This window comes from Acanthochromis polyacanthus, chromosome 4 (genome assembly GCF_021347895.1).
Source record: "Acanthochromis polyacanthus isolate Apoly-LR-REF ecotype Palm Island chromosome 4, KAUST_Apoly_ChrSc, whole genome shotgun sequence".
Lineage (NCBI taxonomy): Eukaryota > Metazoa > Chordata > Actinopteri > Pomacentridae > Acanthochromis > Acanthochromis polyacanthus.
Genome location: NC_067116.1, coordinates 22,676,403 through 22,696,456, shown reverse-complemented (window position 1 = coordinate 22,696,456; position 20,054 = coordinate 22,676,403). Strand labels below are relative to the sequence as shown.

The 20,054-nt window shown below is 41.1% G+C and overlaps 1 protein-coding gene across 2 annotated transcripts in view; it reads right to left on the bottom strand.

The window, feature by feature from the left end:
• The window catches only part of LOC110963451 (cAMP-specific 3',5'-cyclic phosphodiesterase 4D-like), a 90,270-nt gene extending 75,042 nt beyond the window's left edge, over positions 1–15,228 (bottom strand). For both annotated transcript variants that reach the window (XM_022211831.2, XM_022211832.2), the window contains exon 1: positions 14,648–15,228. In XM_022211831.2, coding sequence (XP_022067523.2) covers positions 14,648–14,850 — 203 coding nt within the window. In that variant the 5' untranslated portion in view covers positions 14,851–15,228. The remainder of the gene's footprint in view (positions 1–14,647) is intronic.
• Positions 15,229–20,054: the final 4,826 nt, after the last annotated feature.

Sequence of the window (20,054 nt, the reverse complement as noted above, 5' to 3'; positions counted from 1 at the left end):
CATTGATGATGAAATGAAAAGAGAGGGAGAGGGAGACCGAGACAAGACAAAAGGCTCCAACATTTTTTTATTTTTTTGTGGAAAAAGTGCAAAATTCAGATTAAGGACAGATGGTCAAGAGTGGCCAAGAAATACGTCTCTGGACTAAACTTCAATGTTTGACAATGCGGCCTGTTTTCCTATGAAGAAGAAGTTCCTGTTTGAATTTACTGAATGCCTCTGTTTTTTTAACAAAGCCAAACACCGTGTTGAATTTTCTCCTCGGCTCAGCTCGGTCATTTGCCAGGTTAGCATTCTGCTGATGCTGGAAGCTTGTGCTGAGAGAAGCTGCTTTTCGGACACAGTGCACATCCCTGCAGAGCCTCAGAGTGCCGTTTTAAAAATTTTATGCCTCGAGTTTTTTGAGGATATCTTGCAAACCTTATATTGCAAACACTGGCAACATCACATTCTGCACAATTTACACTGTGCGTGCATCTTGTTCTTCTCCTCATTGTATCTCAGCTAAACAAAATGCCACAGACTGGTATGAATGTGCAAATGTTGCTATGCCGGCATTGCAGCACATGGCAACAGTTCTGACTACAAAATACAAGTTCAACCTTTGAAAAAACAATAAGCTGCAGTCGGAAGCTCTGCAAAGCTATAATGTACACCGCATACAAAAGGAGAGTTTTTAAAGTTTTAAAATTAAGCCAGTTTGAGCCACCTCTCCAGTAATATATTGTGCTTTTTGGATGCTACTCAGTCATCATTGTCTTCATAAATGCATTTTAAAATTATTCAATAACAGCTCCACAATCTTGAGTTTTCTGCAGCTGATATCTGACCTGATATTTACCATTTCCAAGCACTAATTGGTACAAGGAGCACTGCCACCTGCCACTGTTTGTTCATCATGCCACTGATATCCAGCCATGGATTCAACGTACCAGCTGTCGGCACTCCAGTTAAGCAGTTTTCCACACCTTCACTTGCTGTATTCTGCCATGGACGAAAACATCTCAACCAGTGTTTGTACTCTGAACAAGTGTCAGGAGTTCACTGAGAACAAAGTTGCGCCGCACAGGCTTCCTTTCTTCTTTGTGGCTCACAGTGTTTTTTGTGTAAACTTGGTGTGAACACCAGGTCAGCTGTCTGAGAGCGTTAGTCTGCCGTGGAGATTACAATCCAATGTGTGTCTGTGTGTGTGCAGTGTGGCATCAGGAAACCTGAAAGTGTAAATAAGAGAAAAGAAAAGCGAGAACCTTCCCTCAAGAGGCCCATGACTGAGAAATCCAATGAAACACAAACAGCCATTATCTAAAGGGTTAGAAAGGGGAGTCACACACCCTGACCTTTGTGAGCTGCCTCGTAATGTTCACATTTTACCAAAGCCAGTCACTCCGAACACTCTCAAGGCGAGAAAGATGTGATCTCTAAGATCATCAAAAATTTAGAATCTCAAATCATTGTCTCCAAAATATTAAAACTTACAGCTGACTGACTTCCATTATTAATGCTACAGTGGTGGGAAGGGAGTCTATATTGGCAATAGAAGGAAATAGATATGCTGAAGCAGGCAAGTAATCACCAAATAGGACAACTGAAAACTGATTCTCTCCTGGAATTAAGAAATCAGTCAACGAAAATAAATGTGTGCCTGACAGGGTTTTGTGAATATTCACACTGATTAATTGTTGCTCAGCATCCATGCAATGAGGTGCCCTAAAAAATACATGGTTTCCCAGCAGCAAAAGCCTGCAGATAATGATCAGGTCAGGATGAGCGTGACTAACAACTGGTGCCTGGTGGGGACATTTAACTGCTTGAATTACATGAGCAAGACTCACCAGTGCAAAAGAAATATTACAGATTGAACAGAGCAGGCCAAAAAGCTCCATGTTAGGGATAAATATTTGGAAGGCTTTGAAGAATCAAACTGAAAAGATACAGTAAAGAAATAAGAAACAGTAATTCACACTTTAAAGAGGATTATGTGGTCATTTCCTAGAAAAGGCTGCCAAAACAGAACATTTCTACGGAAATGTTGCCGTTTGAACTGCAACTTAAAGGTATTAGAGGAGATTTAATTTCCTACGACTTTGAACGTAGCATGCGCATGCGCACATACAACCTCTCCCTCACCCCCCTCTCACCTCCCCCCTCTTAACATTTACAAAGAAACGCCCCCCTCCAGAAACTTGCGTAGCACTCGTGAAGTTGTCTTTTACGGCTGGGTCCCCCTGGATCTTTATCTGCCATTATGTAAAAAAAGATGAGCAAAACAAGTCGCCAGCTAACTACAAAGCTATACCAAAGCAACACATACAGAAAACACGTAAGTCCAAGGCGTACGTAATCTACGTAACTAGGCCTGAGCCGGAAGATTTTTGATTGACAGGAAAGGGAGCAAACCAAATGCCTCGGTCCGAGCGTGTTGATTGGCTGATGTTTTTCAGGTCCTGCCATGTCCACAGCTATTTTTTTAAATTTTTTATTCTTTTAGAGACCATACATACAAGTCCACTAAAGGTCAGTATATTCATTTTATGTGAATCAGACAAATTAAACAAACAAAAAAACATCCTCCATAATGCCTTTAACATGGTATTCAGTGTTTAAAAATCAGAATCTGCATTTTCAGCTTCACTTCCTGCATGCAAAGTAGATTTCATACATCAGACCATAATTAAATCAGACGTGATCAACAGCCTCCTCAGCCCGCCTTCTGACAGCAGCAGTTTGTGTTTCAGGCGGTTTAGGTGGGTGTATTTTAAAGTACAAATCTTGTCTAATGCAGCTTTAATTCAGTTTGCAATAAATGAAAACGCAAAAAATTATTTTAATCAAATTAGAACAACCTCTCCAGGCAACGGCCCTCAGCTTGATTGCTGGCTGTGCACAGCAAATATCACCGACTGTATGGTGACTAATAGAGGGGAACATTAAGTAGGGTTAGAAAAAAACAATTAATTACTGCAATAAGTCTTTTGAATTGGCCTCATGTTGCTTCGGCTTCTTGCATGAAAAAACAAACAAACAATGAACCGAATAAATCCAAACATTTCTGTTTTCATTCTGTTACCTGACTGCAGGTCAGACAGAGGAGCGACGCCCATTTTGCTTATTTCATTACAATTTTGCAGCTGCGGCTCATTCACACAGGGCCAACAAGCGCTTAAGCTCGAGGTCAAAGTGAACTTTATTATCACCGCGGGGCAATTTGCTACACAGTCTGCAGTAAATGCCATCATCATTGTCATCATCGTCAATGAACACACTAAGAACCCCCACAGAGAAATGAGCTCCATCATGTCAGTAGCAACAAGCGCAATGAAAAGCTTTTGTGCCTTCAAGTCTGGCAATTTTTGGACAATATTAAACAAAACGATTCACAACTGTTGTTAATTTGACACTTTTCTGTTAAAATATCCCATTTTCAGATGGCAACAAGAAAGCTGAGGCATCAGTCAGACGCTACTTCTTGTCTACTCCATGATCAAGACTATTAAACTAATGAAAGCAGTTAATTGGTAACTTGTACATTAAACCAGTGACAATGTTACCCTCCCAAGATGGTCAGACCTTCCTGCACCAACAGGAAGATGAATCCCACCCCTCCCTGCCTCGGCCTGACTAATCGGTACAGTGATTCCCCCGCGACTCAGTACAGCGACAGATCTGCACTGGTGTGATGAATCAGAGTCATTATGCCCACCGCCTCCTGTTTGCTCCCGGAATGGATCTGCTGTCCTTGCTTCTCATATTACCGGTCAAACTAAAGCAATTACAGATATTACAGATTTATTATTTCTGTGTGAGGCGGCAGAGAGGGGAGGAGGGGAGCGAGCGAGCGAGCAATCAGCAGGCAAAGTGGCAAGTTTCTCCAAAACAGCTGCATTTAAATAAATTGCTGATGCGGCTCACTGCAGTGTGGTCAGACTTCCCTCTGTGTGAGGAAACGTCGTATCGTTGCGGACAAACCGGCTGTCAAACGCTCTTCTGATGTCAGTTTAAAGAATCACAACTGGTGCTGATTTTGTGGGATTTTTTTTAACTCAATATTTTAGCTTAATTGGGGTAGAATTGAATAAAGTCACCAAAATGCTCAATGTACTTTACAGTTTAAAGCTATACAGGTGTGCACCTAAACAACACTCCACCCAAGACCCAGATTTGCCAGAGTCCAAACATTATATTTAGTTAGGGTGAACATATTCTGTTTTTCTGAAAAGAGGACACACTTCCAGCTCGCGTGCGAAAAATTTTCAGTCCCCCCCCACCCCCTGATGCGTTCATTCTGATATTTATTGTTCCAGGAGTTGGAATGAAAGAACCTTGGAGATCTTTCCATCGCTGTTAAAACGACCATTCAGTCTCACAATAGCAACATATCCAGAACTCAGCAGAACCAGACTCCTCTGGTTGTTGATAGAAGTCAGTCAGATTATTAACTTAATCCAGGAGATTCTGTTGCACTATAAATTAGCCGTTTATTTTGTGGTGTTCTATTGAATTTTACCAATTTTATTTATTTTTATGTCATCGCAAAATAGAATCATTCTTGTTTTAGTACATGAATTTATATATATATATATATATATATATATATATATATATATATATTTAATATTTGGATTTCTAAAGAGTTTGTCCTTTATTGGTAAATAATTTGTTCTGCATAAGACAACTTGTTTTATAAGATGATCCTGTATATTTGCAGCAGCAATATTTGGCACAAGAATTCCTCTCTGGATTAATAAAGTTCTGTTTTGCCTCATCTTGTCTAATCGTATCTTTTCTTATCTTATCATTACTATTATCATCGTTGCATCACATTGCATCGCATCGTATCGTATCATGTCGTGTCGTGTCTTATCTTATCTTACTGTACTTAAATCGGAGCTCTTTCTCATGAGGTTAGCTGTTTTATGCACATTTAACTCATTTATATAAGTGAAATTTCCTCTTTTCTTGTGCCCTTACACTTCCGTTTGGGCTCAGTGCTCTTCATATTTATGCTCTCATATAAACTTTATATGTAAGCACTTGTGTTCAAACTTGTGAAGTGCAATATAAATAAAATTTTCATTGTTACATTATTATATCCATGAAATAAGAGGAACAGATTGGATCTGAAATTGCATGATCATGCAATGATACAACAGCAAGTTTTGGAACAGTTCGGTGTTGGCACAGGTGTGTGCCATCTGATAGCTCTCTGAGATGGAAGAAAAGATGAAAATATCACCAAGGGCAACATGCAATTTTCCTTCTATTCCACCACTTACAAGAGAAAACAGGAGCCGTTCTTTGGCCTCTTGAAAGGTTAATATCAGTGCAAGGGCAGAGACACAAATTTCTGTTTCATTCATAAAGGATTGTTTAATAATGTATCTAGATTTATGAGGAACTGCTGCATTCACTTCCCTGATATGTGCTGCCAGGACTGAATCAGTGGATAGTGCATACACATGGACTACAAGTGCTGCTCTCATCTCCTCAAGTACGCAATCAATAAGCTACTGCTGTATTGCTACTAGACGGATCAGACGCTCTATTTTTTACTGTGATTGCTCACTACTCACACATGCACCTCGCAGCCCATACGATTGTACATAAAGGAAGAAACAGCCTTTAGGTTTTTTCTGCATAATATCGGTAAATTAAATGAGGTAAGAGGCTACCTCTGCATCAAAACGCCCTGTCTGCATTTCAGAAAGTAATTTACATTTCTTGCCAAGTTGTTTCAAGATTCGCTAATTTCACAAGTTTAATTTGTCAAATCACACTTCTACGTCTGTGTAATCCTTAGAGCCACCCTTTTGTTTTAGATGCAGTGAACACATGTGTCTTGTGGTGTGAAATGGAGCGGGGAGAGCTGTAACCTTCTAGCTGCGAGGCGACAGCGCCGGCTGATGCTAAGACTTGTGCCTTTTGGATCTACTTTCTGTCTTGTGTCACTGGAGAGACAATAAAGGAAATTCTTAACATCACAGATAGAGATCTGTTGACTCATTATTATTTTCATTTCCTCTTTATCTGGCATTCATAAGTGATTGGTACAGTCAGACTGGCAGTCCACTGTGGGTGAGAAGCTATTTTCCGACACTGCTTTCATCGTAGGATTAAATGACATTGTGATGCTTCACTGTGCGCTTTCCGCCGGGCTGGCAGGGCTGTTGATGTTGTCGGAACAAAATGCATAAACGTCATGGCTCATGTTCATTTTCATTCCCTGTCGACCAGGGCAGATCATTATCAGGTTGATAATGTGACATAAAAAGTAAAACATTTTGTTTTGGTTGGGTGCTTGATGAACAGACAGAAAGTGAACCTTTAAGCTGAGATGCTCTTTTCCAAGGGAATAACAGAATCTCCATGTTTGACTCACTGTTTTTTTTAAAGGAAATTAAAGGAATTAATGGTTTTGTGGAACATTTAGTCATGTTTCCCTTTGGCACACAGTGAAATGTAATAAAAATAAGCACAAACGGTTCTCTTATCATTTTTTAATTTCACCAATCAGACTCATGCTGAGGTGTGACAGCATTATTTGTTGTTCTTTTGTGGGGCAGAAAGCAGTGAGTAATTTATTCTATAAAAGCATCAGAGCACCATTCAGCATCACATCCTGAGTATGAAATCAACAAACAAGTTTATCAAGCAGGCGAAAGCAACAGTTTCTCAGGAACACCTGAAATGTTTCTGCTGTGGGCGAATGGTCTGCCTGGGAAATGAGAAAGCACTGTCAGTTCTGCATGAGTCTCACCAGCAGCCAGGGGCAAACGCACGGAGAGCAAGAAGGCAACACACATTTGATAAATGTCTTTACATCCCAGCCATGCATCTAATTTTGAACACACAATCTTGTTACGTGTGCCAGGCGGAAAGCTCATCTACATAGAATAAAACTGTAGAAGCCCGACGGCAAGATGTACACAGTGTTTGTAATAAATTATAGAGGATTAAAAGCTGCACTTTTGTCATTTGTCACGTTATGTTTACTATGAAATCATTCATGCTTTAAGACTCCAGACCAAAATGAATCATTGCAGTGTGTACTCCTGGCTGGAACAACCGCTAACAGTGACAGGGTTCATATTTAAAGAACAGAGGAAACTCAGCATGCATTTTTTTAAGGATTAGTTCTACATTTTGACTCCACTAAGTCATTAAAATGATCAACATCAGTTAAATTGTTTTTTGACATGAGTGTATCCATTGTCCAAGAGCTCTCCTTCTGGTTGCCTCCACAGACTGTGATAAAAGAGATAAAAGATGGACGTAGCCTCCAGATCTGAGAAGCAAGACCAGTATAGAAATGAATTGAACTTTCTTCTAGCAGCCAGCAGGGGGCGACTCCTCTGGTTGCTGATAGAAGTCAGATTGTATAGAAGTCCATGTCAAAATGATCCTACTTCTCACTTGACTTATTACCTCAGTTAATGTTTTTCTAACTAGTTTATGCTCTCAATCTCAAACTTTTTGCAATGTCTTGTTACAGATTTGTCCTTACAAACTCTTTCATGCATCGTATTGCTGCCTCACATTGCATTATAATGACAAAAAGCTTCTAATAAAGCTCTACTGTATGGGTATGCATGGTAACTTCAGATTCACAGTCTGAGCCACCCCTCGCTCGTTGCGTTTGGTTTCAAAAAAATCAAAATGCCAATGGCCAAAATGTCAATCTGAACAGTAGACACAAAAGCAGTGGGTGATGTTACTGGCTACCTCCACCTTTTCATACAGAAAGCGCTGCCTCGAAGCCTCACTGTGTTGATAAGAAGGTGCAAAATCACTGCACTTCTAGAGCTGAGCTAGAGCAGGTAATTCCCCCTTAAAGCTGAAATTGTCTCCTTCACTATAATGCTTGTATGAAACAAGCAGGATTTTTAGCTTTGAATACATGCTAGCCAGCATTTTCCCCAACCTGTTTCCAGTCTAGCTGTGTCCTGGATGCAGAGGTAAAAATGGCAATAACTCAGGTAAAATGCCGAATCTGTCCTTGATAATCCCTTATGAAAAAGCGAAATTCCTGGTTTTGCATCTTCTTTCTGACTAAATGTCATTATTCAAAACTTTAATAAGGAAGTCTGGTTTGTAAAATTAATAAGTAGTCGCACACTGACACAAACGTAGCAGTAAAAGGATGAAAAAACAAATATAATGAAAGTGCAATAATAATTTTGGTTAAAAATATTTTGATTCAGGGACTTTGATAATAATTGTATCCGTGTCTTTGCCAAAGCCGGCTGAGAAAAATTGATTCTTAGCAGAGATGTACTTTCTAATTGGTGTATCAAGGAACCAGCAGCACTAACAATTTGAAAGAACTCTGATGTTTTGCCAAACCAAAGGACTAGTGTCTCATCAGTCTTCACCACATCAGACTGTTTTTAGATGGCAGCAAACAAATAACCTGGCGTTTGCCAGTGTGTTTAGGTTCCAGTATTATTTTTCTCTTACTGGGAAACTAATTAAAGCTCATCTGGTTTACATTTTGACTGAGTTGCTCTGTATGGCGAGGACAAAATGAGAGGAGGAGAAACAAAGTCTGCACTGTGCTGAGGTTAAATTACATTCATTATGCTTTACGAGTCTGCTTCAACAAATTTAATGACCTACTACACTTTAATAATCAAATACGAGATGAGGTTCAACTTGACGTCTTAAGGTATTTTAATGTAACTGCAGCGTTTTAAGTAAATTATATTTGTACTGTCATTGTCATGTGAACAGGAGAAATCTTTAGTGATGTTAAAGCAGCAGTCTTGAAGTCTGGACATGATGAGTCAGTCTAATGATTCATTCTCCCCATAAAAGCAGCAGAAATCTAATGCAATGTGTGTATAGTGCATGTTCTACGTATGTGTATATGTATGATAGACTGTAATTGTTCGCTTAATTGGCAAATTCAAAGAAATTTTACAGCATTTAAAACTTTGGCAACCTTCCAAAAAAGTTAAACCGGTTATTATTGCAGCTACAGTAGAACCTTTCCAAAAAGCAAGACCATATTAAGAGTGTTTTCAGCGTGTTTTCGACCTGTCATTTGTATGAAAGCAGTCTCCAGCATCCTGACTAATTGTTACTGGCTAACAGCCCTCTGCTGAAAAACAAACTCAGACTGAACAGTGTCTCCCTGGACCACTGTGATTGTCTCCGGCTGACAGCGTGGAAGAGCGATGCGGGCTGTTTCATATTCCCTTTGTCGGGTTTTCAATAAACTGCAAACATAATGAATCAATGTCCCAGCGACCGGACGCTCGTCTTCACCTTTTACAAGCACGAGTCTTTTTCAAGCCTCTCAAAGGGAGTCTCTCACTGCCTGGACTGTTCACAAAAGCACCTCTGTCCTTAAGATGAATCAGTTCCTGCAGCGATTTCAATGAGAGCAGAAACAAACTAAAATCTTGGGTCAAAGGAGGATGAATCCACGGCATTAGAAGAGTTTATTCAACCTCTAAATCATGTAACTCACAGAAATGCTCAGTAAACTAAAATGTCCCAATCATATGGGCTTGTTCCATGAAAAGGCAAATGACCTAACGCAGTAGGTCGAACGCATATCCATCAGCAGGATTTAACTTCACTGGAAAACCATCTCCCTGAAGTGGTCACAGTGGTGTCAAATGGTGTCGATCAAGCATTGCAAGTTGATTAAAGCCATGTCTCCACACAAAAAATGACACCAGCAGGTCAGCTGGTTCAGCAGGTATTAAACACAGCTATTCTACTTTCAGTAATCCTCCCACAGCGCTGCAGCCAATCTGTTTTGTGTCTTTTGTTAACATCAGACTGGTTAGATAACACACATTTCTTCTTTCTAGAAAGCCGCCCTCCCTCTGATAAACTAGTGGGGAACCCTGTGCCATTATCCCTGGAAATCAGAGCTCCATAGCAACGGGTGTAATTTTTCACTCTCAAGCCATGAGATACGCTTTCGAAGCACGCCGTTCCTGCTTCAAGTCGACCACTGGTCCAGGTCACAGCTTCTGCTCTCGCTAATCACGGCCTGCAGAGTAGAGCCACTTATGATGCACGAACCCACTGCAGACCCGACAGCATGTGAACATCCTGCAGCCAAAAGGCCACCAGTTTATCGCCTCTGGGAGCCGACAGCAACACGCTGCTTGAAGTGCCCTTCAGAGAGACAGAGAGTGCATCTGGACGGTTGGCCCTGGCTGCACACTCTGTGACATTTCTGAGCCCGTCAGCAGGCCCCTGGTTACATCTATTAGCAGGAAGAAATGGATATGTCAAAATGGAAGTTAACATCAGGAGATTTTAAGGTGTCAGAGGGACAGAAAGTCAGGTTTAAAAGTTTCATCCTTTAACATTCGACCATTTTCCCGCTTAAAAAGACCAAAAGCTTGAAAGCGTTTTGTTCTTTTGACTTGCAGTAAAAACTGTCTGCATGAATGTGCCTCCATGGAAGACAGAAAAGGTCAGATGCTACCATTTCTCCATAGATGCACAAGTACTACAAAGAAAGACAGTACATAGAAGTAGAACTGGCATTTTAAAACTGGATACATCGTTTAAATTATGAGGACTTGGGCTTTCAAAACATTGTCAAGCTACATTCAGAATGAGCAGATTTCACTTAAAATACAGCAGCAGAGTGTTAATTTAACCCATACTGAGGCTGGAGAGCGTGACAGGTTAAAACCAGCACTGACACAACACTGTATTTCCACCACTTTCAAAACACAAAACATACCTGCAAACACCTTTCCCACATCCACCTCTTCAGTTGTGTAATTTTTCTTTACATAATCACAACTTCTTGGAGCCGTGGTGAACACTTTCCAGATTTTCTGTGAAGTTTTGATGCCAAAACTTCAACTAAACTGAACTTTTAACATCACAACATGCACTAGAGAGATTCTGGCATTAACAGATGGCTCAAAAATGTAATAAACATACTGTCTACTGACTCATTCTACAAAAATGTATTTTTAAATGAGAATTTTATTCCGAAGCCAAAGACACAATGATGCGCAAACAGAGGTGGCTTCACAAAAATTCATGTCTTGGATCTCGCATACATTTTCAGCCCACCTGTGCTGGAGATGATCTATAATTAAAAGTGATCTGAGTCATCTAAGATGATCAGAGGCATTCTGGGACATATTTAGAGCGGGATAAAAGCGGCGTCAGTGGCGTTGTCACTGGTTTGCTGTAAAGCTGGCTGACTCATTGCTCTTACTCCTACCTACAGCTCAACCTGTTTGAGGCTCCACCGTCATCACTGAGACGACATTCACAGAGGCAGGACTCGAAACGGCGTCGGGGCAGAACTGACATGATCCAGCTGAAGTAGCACACTCACAGTGGGGATGAAGGCAAGTCTCGAGTGGGCAGGTAACACGGCAGCAGCTCTCAATGCCCCGTCAATTCAGCAGAGACTCCACTCTACGGCCCAATGAACTGACATCCTCCAGTTGTGCTTCAGCGTCTATTTATACTTTGGTTTTCGCACACACACACACACACACACAGATAATCAGTACACTTAAAATACTTTATTTTCTGTACATTTCAATGCATTTTACTAATGATGCTTGAATAACTGCAGCAGCATTAAGTAGAGCTCAGGAAGCATTTGGAGCCTGCTTAATAATGAATATTTATTATCTGTTTTCCAGCTCAGGGTCAAACTGTTGCCCAAAGGAATAGCTTTGCCTTGTTTATGTAGCTTGCATTCATTTATTTTTCCTCAGTTTTTATTCTACCTCCTCATAATGAATGATGTTTACTGAATCCTAATGCTCCATTTAAATCCCTTTGCTCAGATCTTATCTTTATATCTATCAGGAAGTGGTTTATATGTAACGAAAATAGTTTGTGCCCGACTTGTGCGCAGACATGGTCACCAATGAAAAAACAAACTGTTCAGCAACAATATTAATGAAACAGCAGTGCAAGCTTTCATTTATAGTTATCAGCTGATGACAGATTTTCAGCTGTTGAGAGTGAGAGGTTAAAAATAAAGTGGACGAAGCGCAGATGTGACTCTGACACTGTATCTGTATAGAAGTGTAAATAGAACAGATGTGCACTGAAGCTCTGAGGAACTGAGAAGCATTTCAAACACATCATTAAATACATTTCTGCTTGTATCACAGCCTGATAGAGAAGATTAAGAATTACTGAAAACAAGTCACAAGACTGCATGTTTCAGTGCAAGTAGAAATCACAAGAGGAGAAATTTGCTAACATCACCTTTGCACCTCGTCCAAACCAAATCCTGCACCAGACCCATGTTACTGCCAGAACGCAAATACGCAGCGTAGATCTGTGTTGGTCTCTCTTGAAAGTGAAACAGGGCTTTTTTTTTTTTTGGTGATAATCTTCTCGGTGCACTGTCAGGGGACAGAAACACTTCAGCTTGTGTGAGAAGAAGCTCTGAGGTGAGACGAGCCGCTGCATTGCTTGTTGACAGCGAGCAGCGTCTGGGGAGCAGAGCTGAACTGACAGCGGTTTTCATGGCTGTTCAGCTCGGCTGCAGCCATCACAAGATGTCCTATGGTCTGTTTTTGGGGCTTTTTGCTTTCTTTCTTAAAGGCAGATGTGACCAAATGTGGAAGATCAATGTGTGCAGCACAAACAACGCAATTTGAGGAGTGTTTTCTCGAACTCTGTTTAGGTAGAAACTACCACGTCACTAAATCTAACAAGAATGTCCAACAAGACACCTTTGTCGTGACTTCTGTCACTGCAATACAATCAACCTTGCCTTTCTTTTCCTCCCTCCTGGCTCTTTTGTTGAACTAAAAATGTGTAAACTAACAAATAAAAGCCGAGGAACAAACACCAGCCATCAGTCTCCCCCCTGGCAGCCTCTGAGAACAAACAAAGTGAGAAGAGGAAGTCAGAGGCTTTCAGGAGGCTGACTGATGAGGTTTAAAGAGCAGTTCACTGTTAGCTAAACCATCCCTCACATCTCCTCCATCATTTCTCAAAGTGCAAGGAGCAGAACACAAAGCCAAGCCTGAAGAACAGGTAGGCAGCCTCTGCAGGAGACACCCACTCAATCACACAGTGTTATTTCATGGGTTTTTGAATCAAAAACACCTGCCGGTACCATGATTAAAACTAGAGGGGCGCTCGGACAACACCGTCCTGCCTTATCTCTGAATTTTAAAAAGCAATCCAGATGTGTCCTAAAATTAAACATGTCATTCCTCTGCTAACGCTCCACCTCTACATGAGGTTTCATGACATTCAGCCCAGTAGTTTTTGTGTAATCCTTATGACAGACAGACAAACTGCTCTGAGAAGCCCTTATTTTTCATTTTATTACCTGCTGAGGATTAGATTACATTCAGCAATCAAGACAGCAGGTTAACTGTTAATTACTAAACACAGTAGTAATTGCATGAAATTCACAATTTCACATTTTCTCAGAATACAATACAAACACCTCAATAATGAAGGCTGGAAACGCTCTGAGATGCACAGAAACAGCAGATGATGTAATATGAAGTAATATGAGTTTGATCTCTCATAAAGCCGTCGGCAAAACACCTCAGTGATGAAACATCCTTGAGGATACGGGCTAATGGGAACAATTTGTGTAACCATTTTGCCAACAGCGCATCACTGTCCTCTGAGGATTAATTGGAGTGTGGGCAAACTGACGGAGGCAACAGGATGCTAGAAGTTGCTGTAAATCAATGGTCCTTCAATACCACAGACACTCCATCAACGGAGACTCGAGGGGGCACACGAACACTCTTCAAACACACTCTGTCACGCTTTAGGGAATATTCCAGCAACAACAAAAGAGGAAAATTCAGAACAGACGATGTGCAATGCATTAAAAAATGTGATATCAGTAATGAAAGCCAGACAAAAGTGTCATAGATGAAAAACAGCTCATGTGTGAACTGAAATCTAAGAGGAATTTTACAGAGAATCGATCCAGAAAATAACAAGTCAGAGAACAGTGGACAGCCTTAAATATTCAAGGTATTAATGAAAGGTTTCAATAGTTACTTCTTCGGTATCAAAACATTTAACAGAGCCTTCAGGAAGGTGATGATTTTGCACCACAGCCAATCTAAAAACCATCTAAGAGATTTACACTCTGTGCTTCAGGAGGTCATGATAATAATCATCTATTTATTTCAGCAGGGTTAGAGGTTCTGGTGACAAAGAGCATAGGGGGAAGAGACGTTTTCCTGTTTCATTACAACAGTCAGCAGAGACTGATGACCTCCTGGCTGGCTCTTGTAGATAAGAAAATAATAACAAGTGAAACAGTGATTAATCACCACTGCACTGTGTTCCAGTCACATGAACAGGGAGGCAGAGGTCTGGTATAGCAAACAGTTCTATGTGATGATTACTGCAAATTAAGTCTGGTTTAATGTGCGTCTGGCTTAATAATGCAAATTTATTAAATATATCTTATTAGACTTTATGTTTCTACTCTTCCAATGATCAAATTAACCTAAATTTATTCTTATAGCCCAACAGAAAACCAAACAGGTAGCAGTCATAGTGAGCTGGTAGTTATTTCATTGCCTTTACAAGGTAAATAAGTAACGTTTTGGACTTTCTCCTCCTTTAAAAGCCATCCTAAGCTTTGGAAAACTCCCTCACAATGAATAACTGAGCAGGTTTTTAGTTGGAAGCACAAGAAGGTTACCGTCTGAGCGAGGAGGGCCAGGACATGCGGGGCTTCTTCAGCCCGGGTCGCAGCTTCTCCAGGGTCCGGTTGCGGCACAGGTAGCGCTCGGTGTCCGAGTTGAAGCGCTGTTTGATCCGTATGTGGGTCCGCGGCTGCCGCCACAGATGTTTGGGCGGCTTGGCGAGCCCTGCTCCCTCTCTGCTGAGCGTGCCGCACTCCATATTCTGCCTCGGTTGTTTATTTCTTTTGTTTGAATGGAGTTTTGAATCGAAATAAGTCGAAATAAAGTGAACGGAAGGCGCGAAGAACGTGCTGGGTGTGATGTTCTAAGCAGGAAACCAGGCGCGTCAGAGCAGTTAACGCACGGAGCGCAGCATGATGGTGCGCTGCTGTCCGGAGCCGGAGTGCTGAAACCACCGCGATCCTCTCAGGGAATATCTACTCACTCTCTCTCTCTGTGTCTCTCTCTCTCTCTCTGTCTGTCTCTCTGTCTCTCTCTCTGTCTCTCTGTTTATCTCCCTCTCGGTTCATCTCTCAGTCCTCTCTCCTCTCTCCATCCTCACCTCTCCTCCAGCCTCCTCCTGGTCTCCATCTGTTTCTCTGTCTGTCTCTGTCTCAGCTGTCAACCTGCCAATCATCAGCATTACAACGCTGCTCTGTCTCTAGTCTGGCAGGACGGCACTGCTTGGTAACTTACTAATTGTAAACGCGTTTCCTCATCTATCTCTTTTGTCATTTATTCACCCCAAAATGTAAAACAGTCACTGCTTCCAACCCCTCACCTGGAGTGATTTTTTTTTGTCCTGTTTGACATAATAAACTTTCTCCCAGCAGGTATTTTGACAGTCAGTCTACAAAAAGAACGTGTTTCTTTCTTTCTAAAAAATAATAATCTCTGTGTACCACATATTTGGACGTTTATTTTCATGAAAATATTCTCTTTATGCTTTAAAATGGTCTATAACAACATGGTTGCTTTATTGAGTATATGTAGCTCCGTAAAGTCGCCTCTTCTTTCTGCACTCCTCCTGCTGCAGCTCCAGCACACCAGCTCACCTACAACTCCGTTAAAACTCCTGCTGTTAAATTTTATCTACACTACACAATGCCAAGATGTAATACTGGAGTGATTCATCCCAAAATAAAATGGAACCAAACTGTAATGGTGGCATACCATTTTTCAAACTAGATTTTGGTTTGTTACATATTAAAACCTGCAGGTCTGAATCTGTGTTTTTAAGTCATCAGTACACGTCAGTGTCAAGGTTGTAATGCTCAGCCTGCCATGAAGCTGAGTGCATGTTTTATGCAGAATGTGTCTTCCAGCATATAAAAGATGAAGATAAAACATTGATTACAGCTTCGGGAAAATGTCATTTTTTTTCACCAGAATAAGCCACACAGTTTTACTACTATCCAGGATGCTGAGCATAAAAATACTAAAAACAAAAACACTGTAGCCTGTTGAGCAGTTTTAACCTTCTGCACAGTGGACACCATCAGAGTCCACATTAATATCTAAGTCTGGTTTGTCTAAGTGTAGATCCGCCTAGCTTGTGACCACAACATAGTTCTACATGCAACTTTTAAATGCAGCATTTCTGGCTATGAGAAACCAGTGATTGTAAGAGGCTTACAATAAGACACATTTTAACATTTCTGCCATGTACACAGTGAAAATTATGTTTTTGCTTTACTGTTTGTAGAGGTTAGCAACAGAAAACCTGACAATGAAAGGAATCGTTCTTCACATATTCAGCAGTTTTAAGAACATGCAGGCAAAGTATTGGACAGAAACTGTGTTTTGTTTGATGTTTATTCATTGAGACTTGATTTTGTTCACATTTACTCTTCACTGAACACAATTTAATGTCTAGTGCTGCTTCCCTAAACAGGCTGTAGTAAATTTTATACTATTTTGCCATTGCTTGATAGAAGGTTTGGCTGCGTGCCACAAATTTAAATATATTCAGCTTTATTCACAGGCTGGTCCAAATTACTGGATGTCACCAAACACACTTGTGTTTATCATCCTGGAGGGAAAATATGGGCTGTATCATTAGCAAACAAGCTGTTTATTTAAAACAAAATGTCTTCAGCCTGAAACTAAGATCATTAACATGTTACAGAGGTCACTCCTCAATCATTAGTGACTGGAAGTGTCTCAGTGTTTATGAATGAAAAGGGTTAAATTTTACTTCTAGTGTGAGAGTAGATGTAGGTGCTAAAGAGACACGAAGATACACAAACACACACAGCTGTGACCTTTCAGTGACAGGCTTCTACCTGGTGTTGCAATTGCCAGGCATTTCTAAAAACGAAAGACGACTTTCATTATCGCCTGAAACAACCAAACACATTCTGCCTTCCTTTGTGTGTCTGCCAGCTTTCCGCCTTCACTGTAACTCAGTGAGCTTCAGTTGTTCAAATAGAAACCTGCTGTTTCTTCAGTGTCCACCTGCACCGAAGCAAACAGAGACACAAACTCCGAGCTAATGAGGCGAAATAATTCTGCATGCTGACCAGACAGACAGACAGACAGACAGACAAAAAAGGTGATTAGTAGATTTGCAAACTCATTTCCCATTATACTGATTGAACCCCATATCCTGGTAAATATGTCAGTGCAGAGCAGGATATACATTTTTTCCGTTGGTCTCACAGGCTGACAGATGGTCCAAATCACAGCAACAGAGCTCAAGAGATGTATTCCATCAACAAGAAGTAAAATTAAAAAATATGCTACATTCACTTCAACAAGACAAGCATTAGAAAAGAAAATCCCCTTAAGATGAACTTCTGCCTTCATAATTTACGCTGCATGACAAAAGAAAGAGAACCAAAACCAACAACACTTAACCTCTATGTATGTGCAGTGTACCTACCTTGTACACACCTTCACTATGAAAAGACTCGGCACAAAAACACAGTGACACAAAAAGAGCAACTTTTTGTTTCAAAAAGTCAGCTTAAAACACCAAATTGATAGAAAATGAAGGAATCAGTTTGAAGTAAAGGAAAGAAAACACAAAGACAGACGAGCGTGTGAGTGGGACTGACCGGTGCTCATCGGGACTTGCTAACGCTCGGCTGTACAGCACTTCCAGTCGGTCCAGCGGCAGGCCGTGCACCCCTGACGGCCGCCGGTCAGATGGGTGATTCTGACAGGAGTGTCTCCTCCACAGTGGAGGCAGTACCAGCGGGCCGGAGAAACGCCGCCGCACCACCTGATGGACCACAGGCAGAGACTCCCGACGACCCTGCACCATGAGAAAGGACAAGAGAAAGAGCACGAGTAAGACTGGTGTCAAAATACAATGTCAGCAGGACATTAGACATCTCAAAATCTGATGAGAATTAAACACTGATTTAAAAAAAAAACCCTCATTTAACAGTTCATTAGCTTATACGGGGGCGGCATGGCTCAGTGGGTAGAGTGGCCGTCTCGCAACCGGAGGGTTGCGGTTCGATCCCACGGCCCGTCGTGCTCATGTTGAGGTGCCCCTGAGCAAGACACCTAACCCCTAATTGTTCCTGATGGGTCGTGGTTAGCGCCTTGCATGCCAGCCTTCACCATCAGTTTGTGAATGGGTGAATGTGACGTATAATGTAAAGCACTTTGGGTACCTTGCAGGTATAGTAAAGTGCTATATAAATACAGTACCAAATGAGAGGTGCAGTCCTGAAAGCCTATATAAAGGCAGAAAGCTTCAGTTTTCATTGAAACAGTTTTAGAGAGGCGTTCATTTAACTTGTGGTCAAGAGAGGTTGCAGTTTGTTTGTCGTGTTGTTTACTGGCATTGCATTACACAGACAAGTGTTGCTAATGAAGTGCATCAGAAACACATCTCAGTATGATGCTGTTTAATTCAAAGGCTGTTTTATCCATTCTCCAGGGAAGGCAATGTTGCTGTCGGCTGGCCCATTAATTCAGCCCAGACTGAAATCAACAATCAGATTTATTGCCATGTAATTTGTTTGCTTCTCAAACAACAAATCATACTGACTTTGGTGTCTCCCTGACTTCAACTGAAGCATCACTATGAGGCTGAAATCTATGAACAATGCACGATCTTTAATGCTGAAAGTCCCAAAATATACAATCATTTGCATTTCATTGTGACAGTTACTGTTAGTATCTTTTATCAGTGTAGGTTATTTCATTTTAGGAAAGTAAAATTTGGATACTATGTCTGTTCATGCATCTCATTTTACTTCCAGCCAGTCATGCCTGTTTTTGTGTGGACGTGATAAGAGAGTTTTTGTTTGTTTTATATGTGGTTATATTTATAGGCCATGCCAAAGAGTCTTTTATCTAAATAAATACATTCAAACATCCATCCATCCATCCATCCATCCTCTTTCACTTTTCCAGGGTCAGGTGTCTCAAAGGCCCAGGGAGCATCCTAAACAGATGCCTGAACCACCTCGACCGGCTCTTTTTGACAAAAAGTAGCAACAACTCTACGTACTTCGAGCTCCTCACCCTGTCTTTAAGGGTGAGCCCAGCCACCCTACAGAGGAAACTCCTGTCGGCTGATTGCGTCCGGCACTTCATTCTTTCGGTCACCACACAGCGCTCATGACCACAGATGACAGGAGAAACACACAGACCAGCTGCTAAATCAAGAGCTTTGCCTTTCAGCTCAGCTCCCTCTTCATCACAACAGCCCAGTTTCTACATTACTGCTGACGCCTGGCTAGTCTATCCTTCCATCTCATGCCCCATCTTCCAAACATTTGTGAAGAACATCCTGGGACATTTAAACTCCTTCACTTGGGACAGCAACTCACCCAAAACCTAGAGGGAGCAATTCATCAGTCTCCAGCAAAGAACCACGACCTCACAGTTGTATTCCTGAACCTATGCAAGAAGCTTTTAGTTCTCTTGGTTACAACTCATGTCAAAAAATTTCCCTCCAAGTATGATCATGTCAAATTCAATATTGTTCATCTGGCAATGCTGCTTCTGAATGAACTGTATAGACAACTACTGGATGGTTTGGCATGAAGAGTCATCTCCTCCTACAACTGTATCATCAAGTCAAAACTTAATTTGCCAGATATTTTTAATTAAATACTTGAACGACATTCCCATCACTCTCTGCTGCACTATGTATTTTGCACTGATGTGAGCATGACCACATTCTAACTTAAAATTAGTGACGATGTTAAACATTAGCATGTTAGCATACTGACATTAGCAACTAGCTCAAAGCTCCCACAGAACCACGAGAATGACTGCAGACTCTTAGTCTTGTCTGCTCCCTCCCTACTTCACCAGTTTCACACAATTAATTTGATTTGTACATTTTCCAGCCTTCTGTGCGTCATTATGGATGAGGTTCATACGGCTGCAAAGTACTCCATCAAATATATGAAGGGAATAATTGCACAAATTACTCAGAGATCCATTATTGAAACA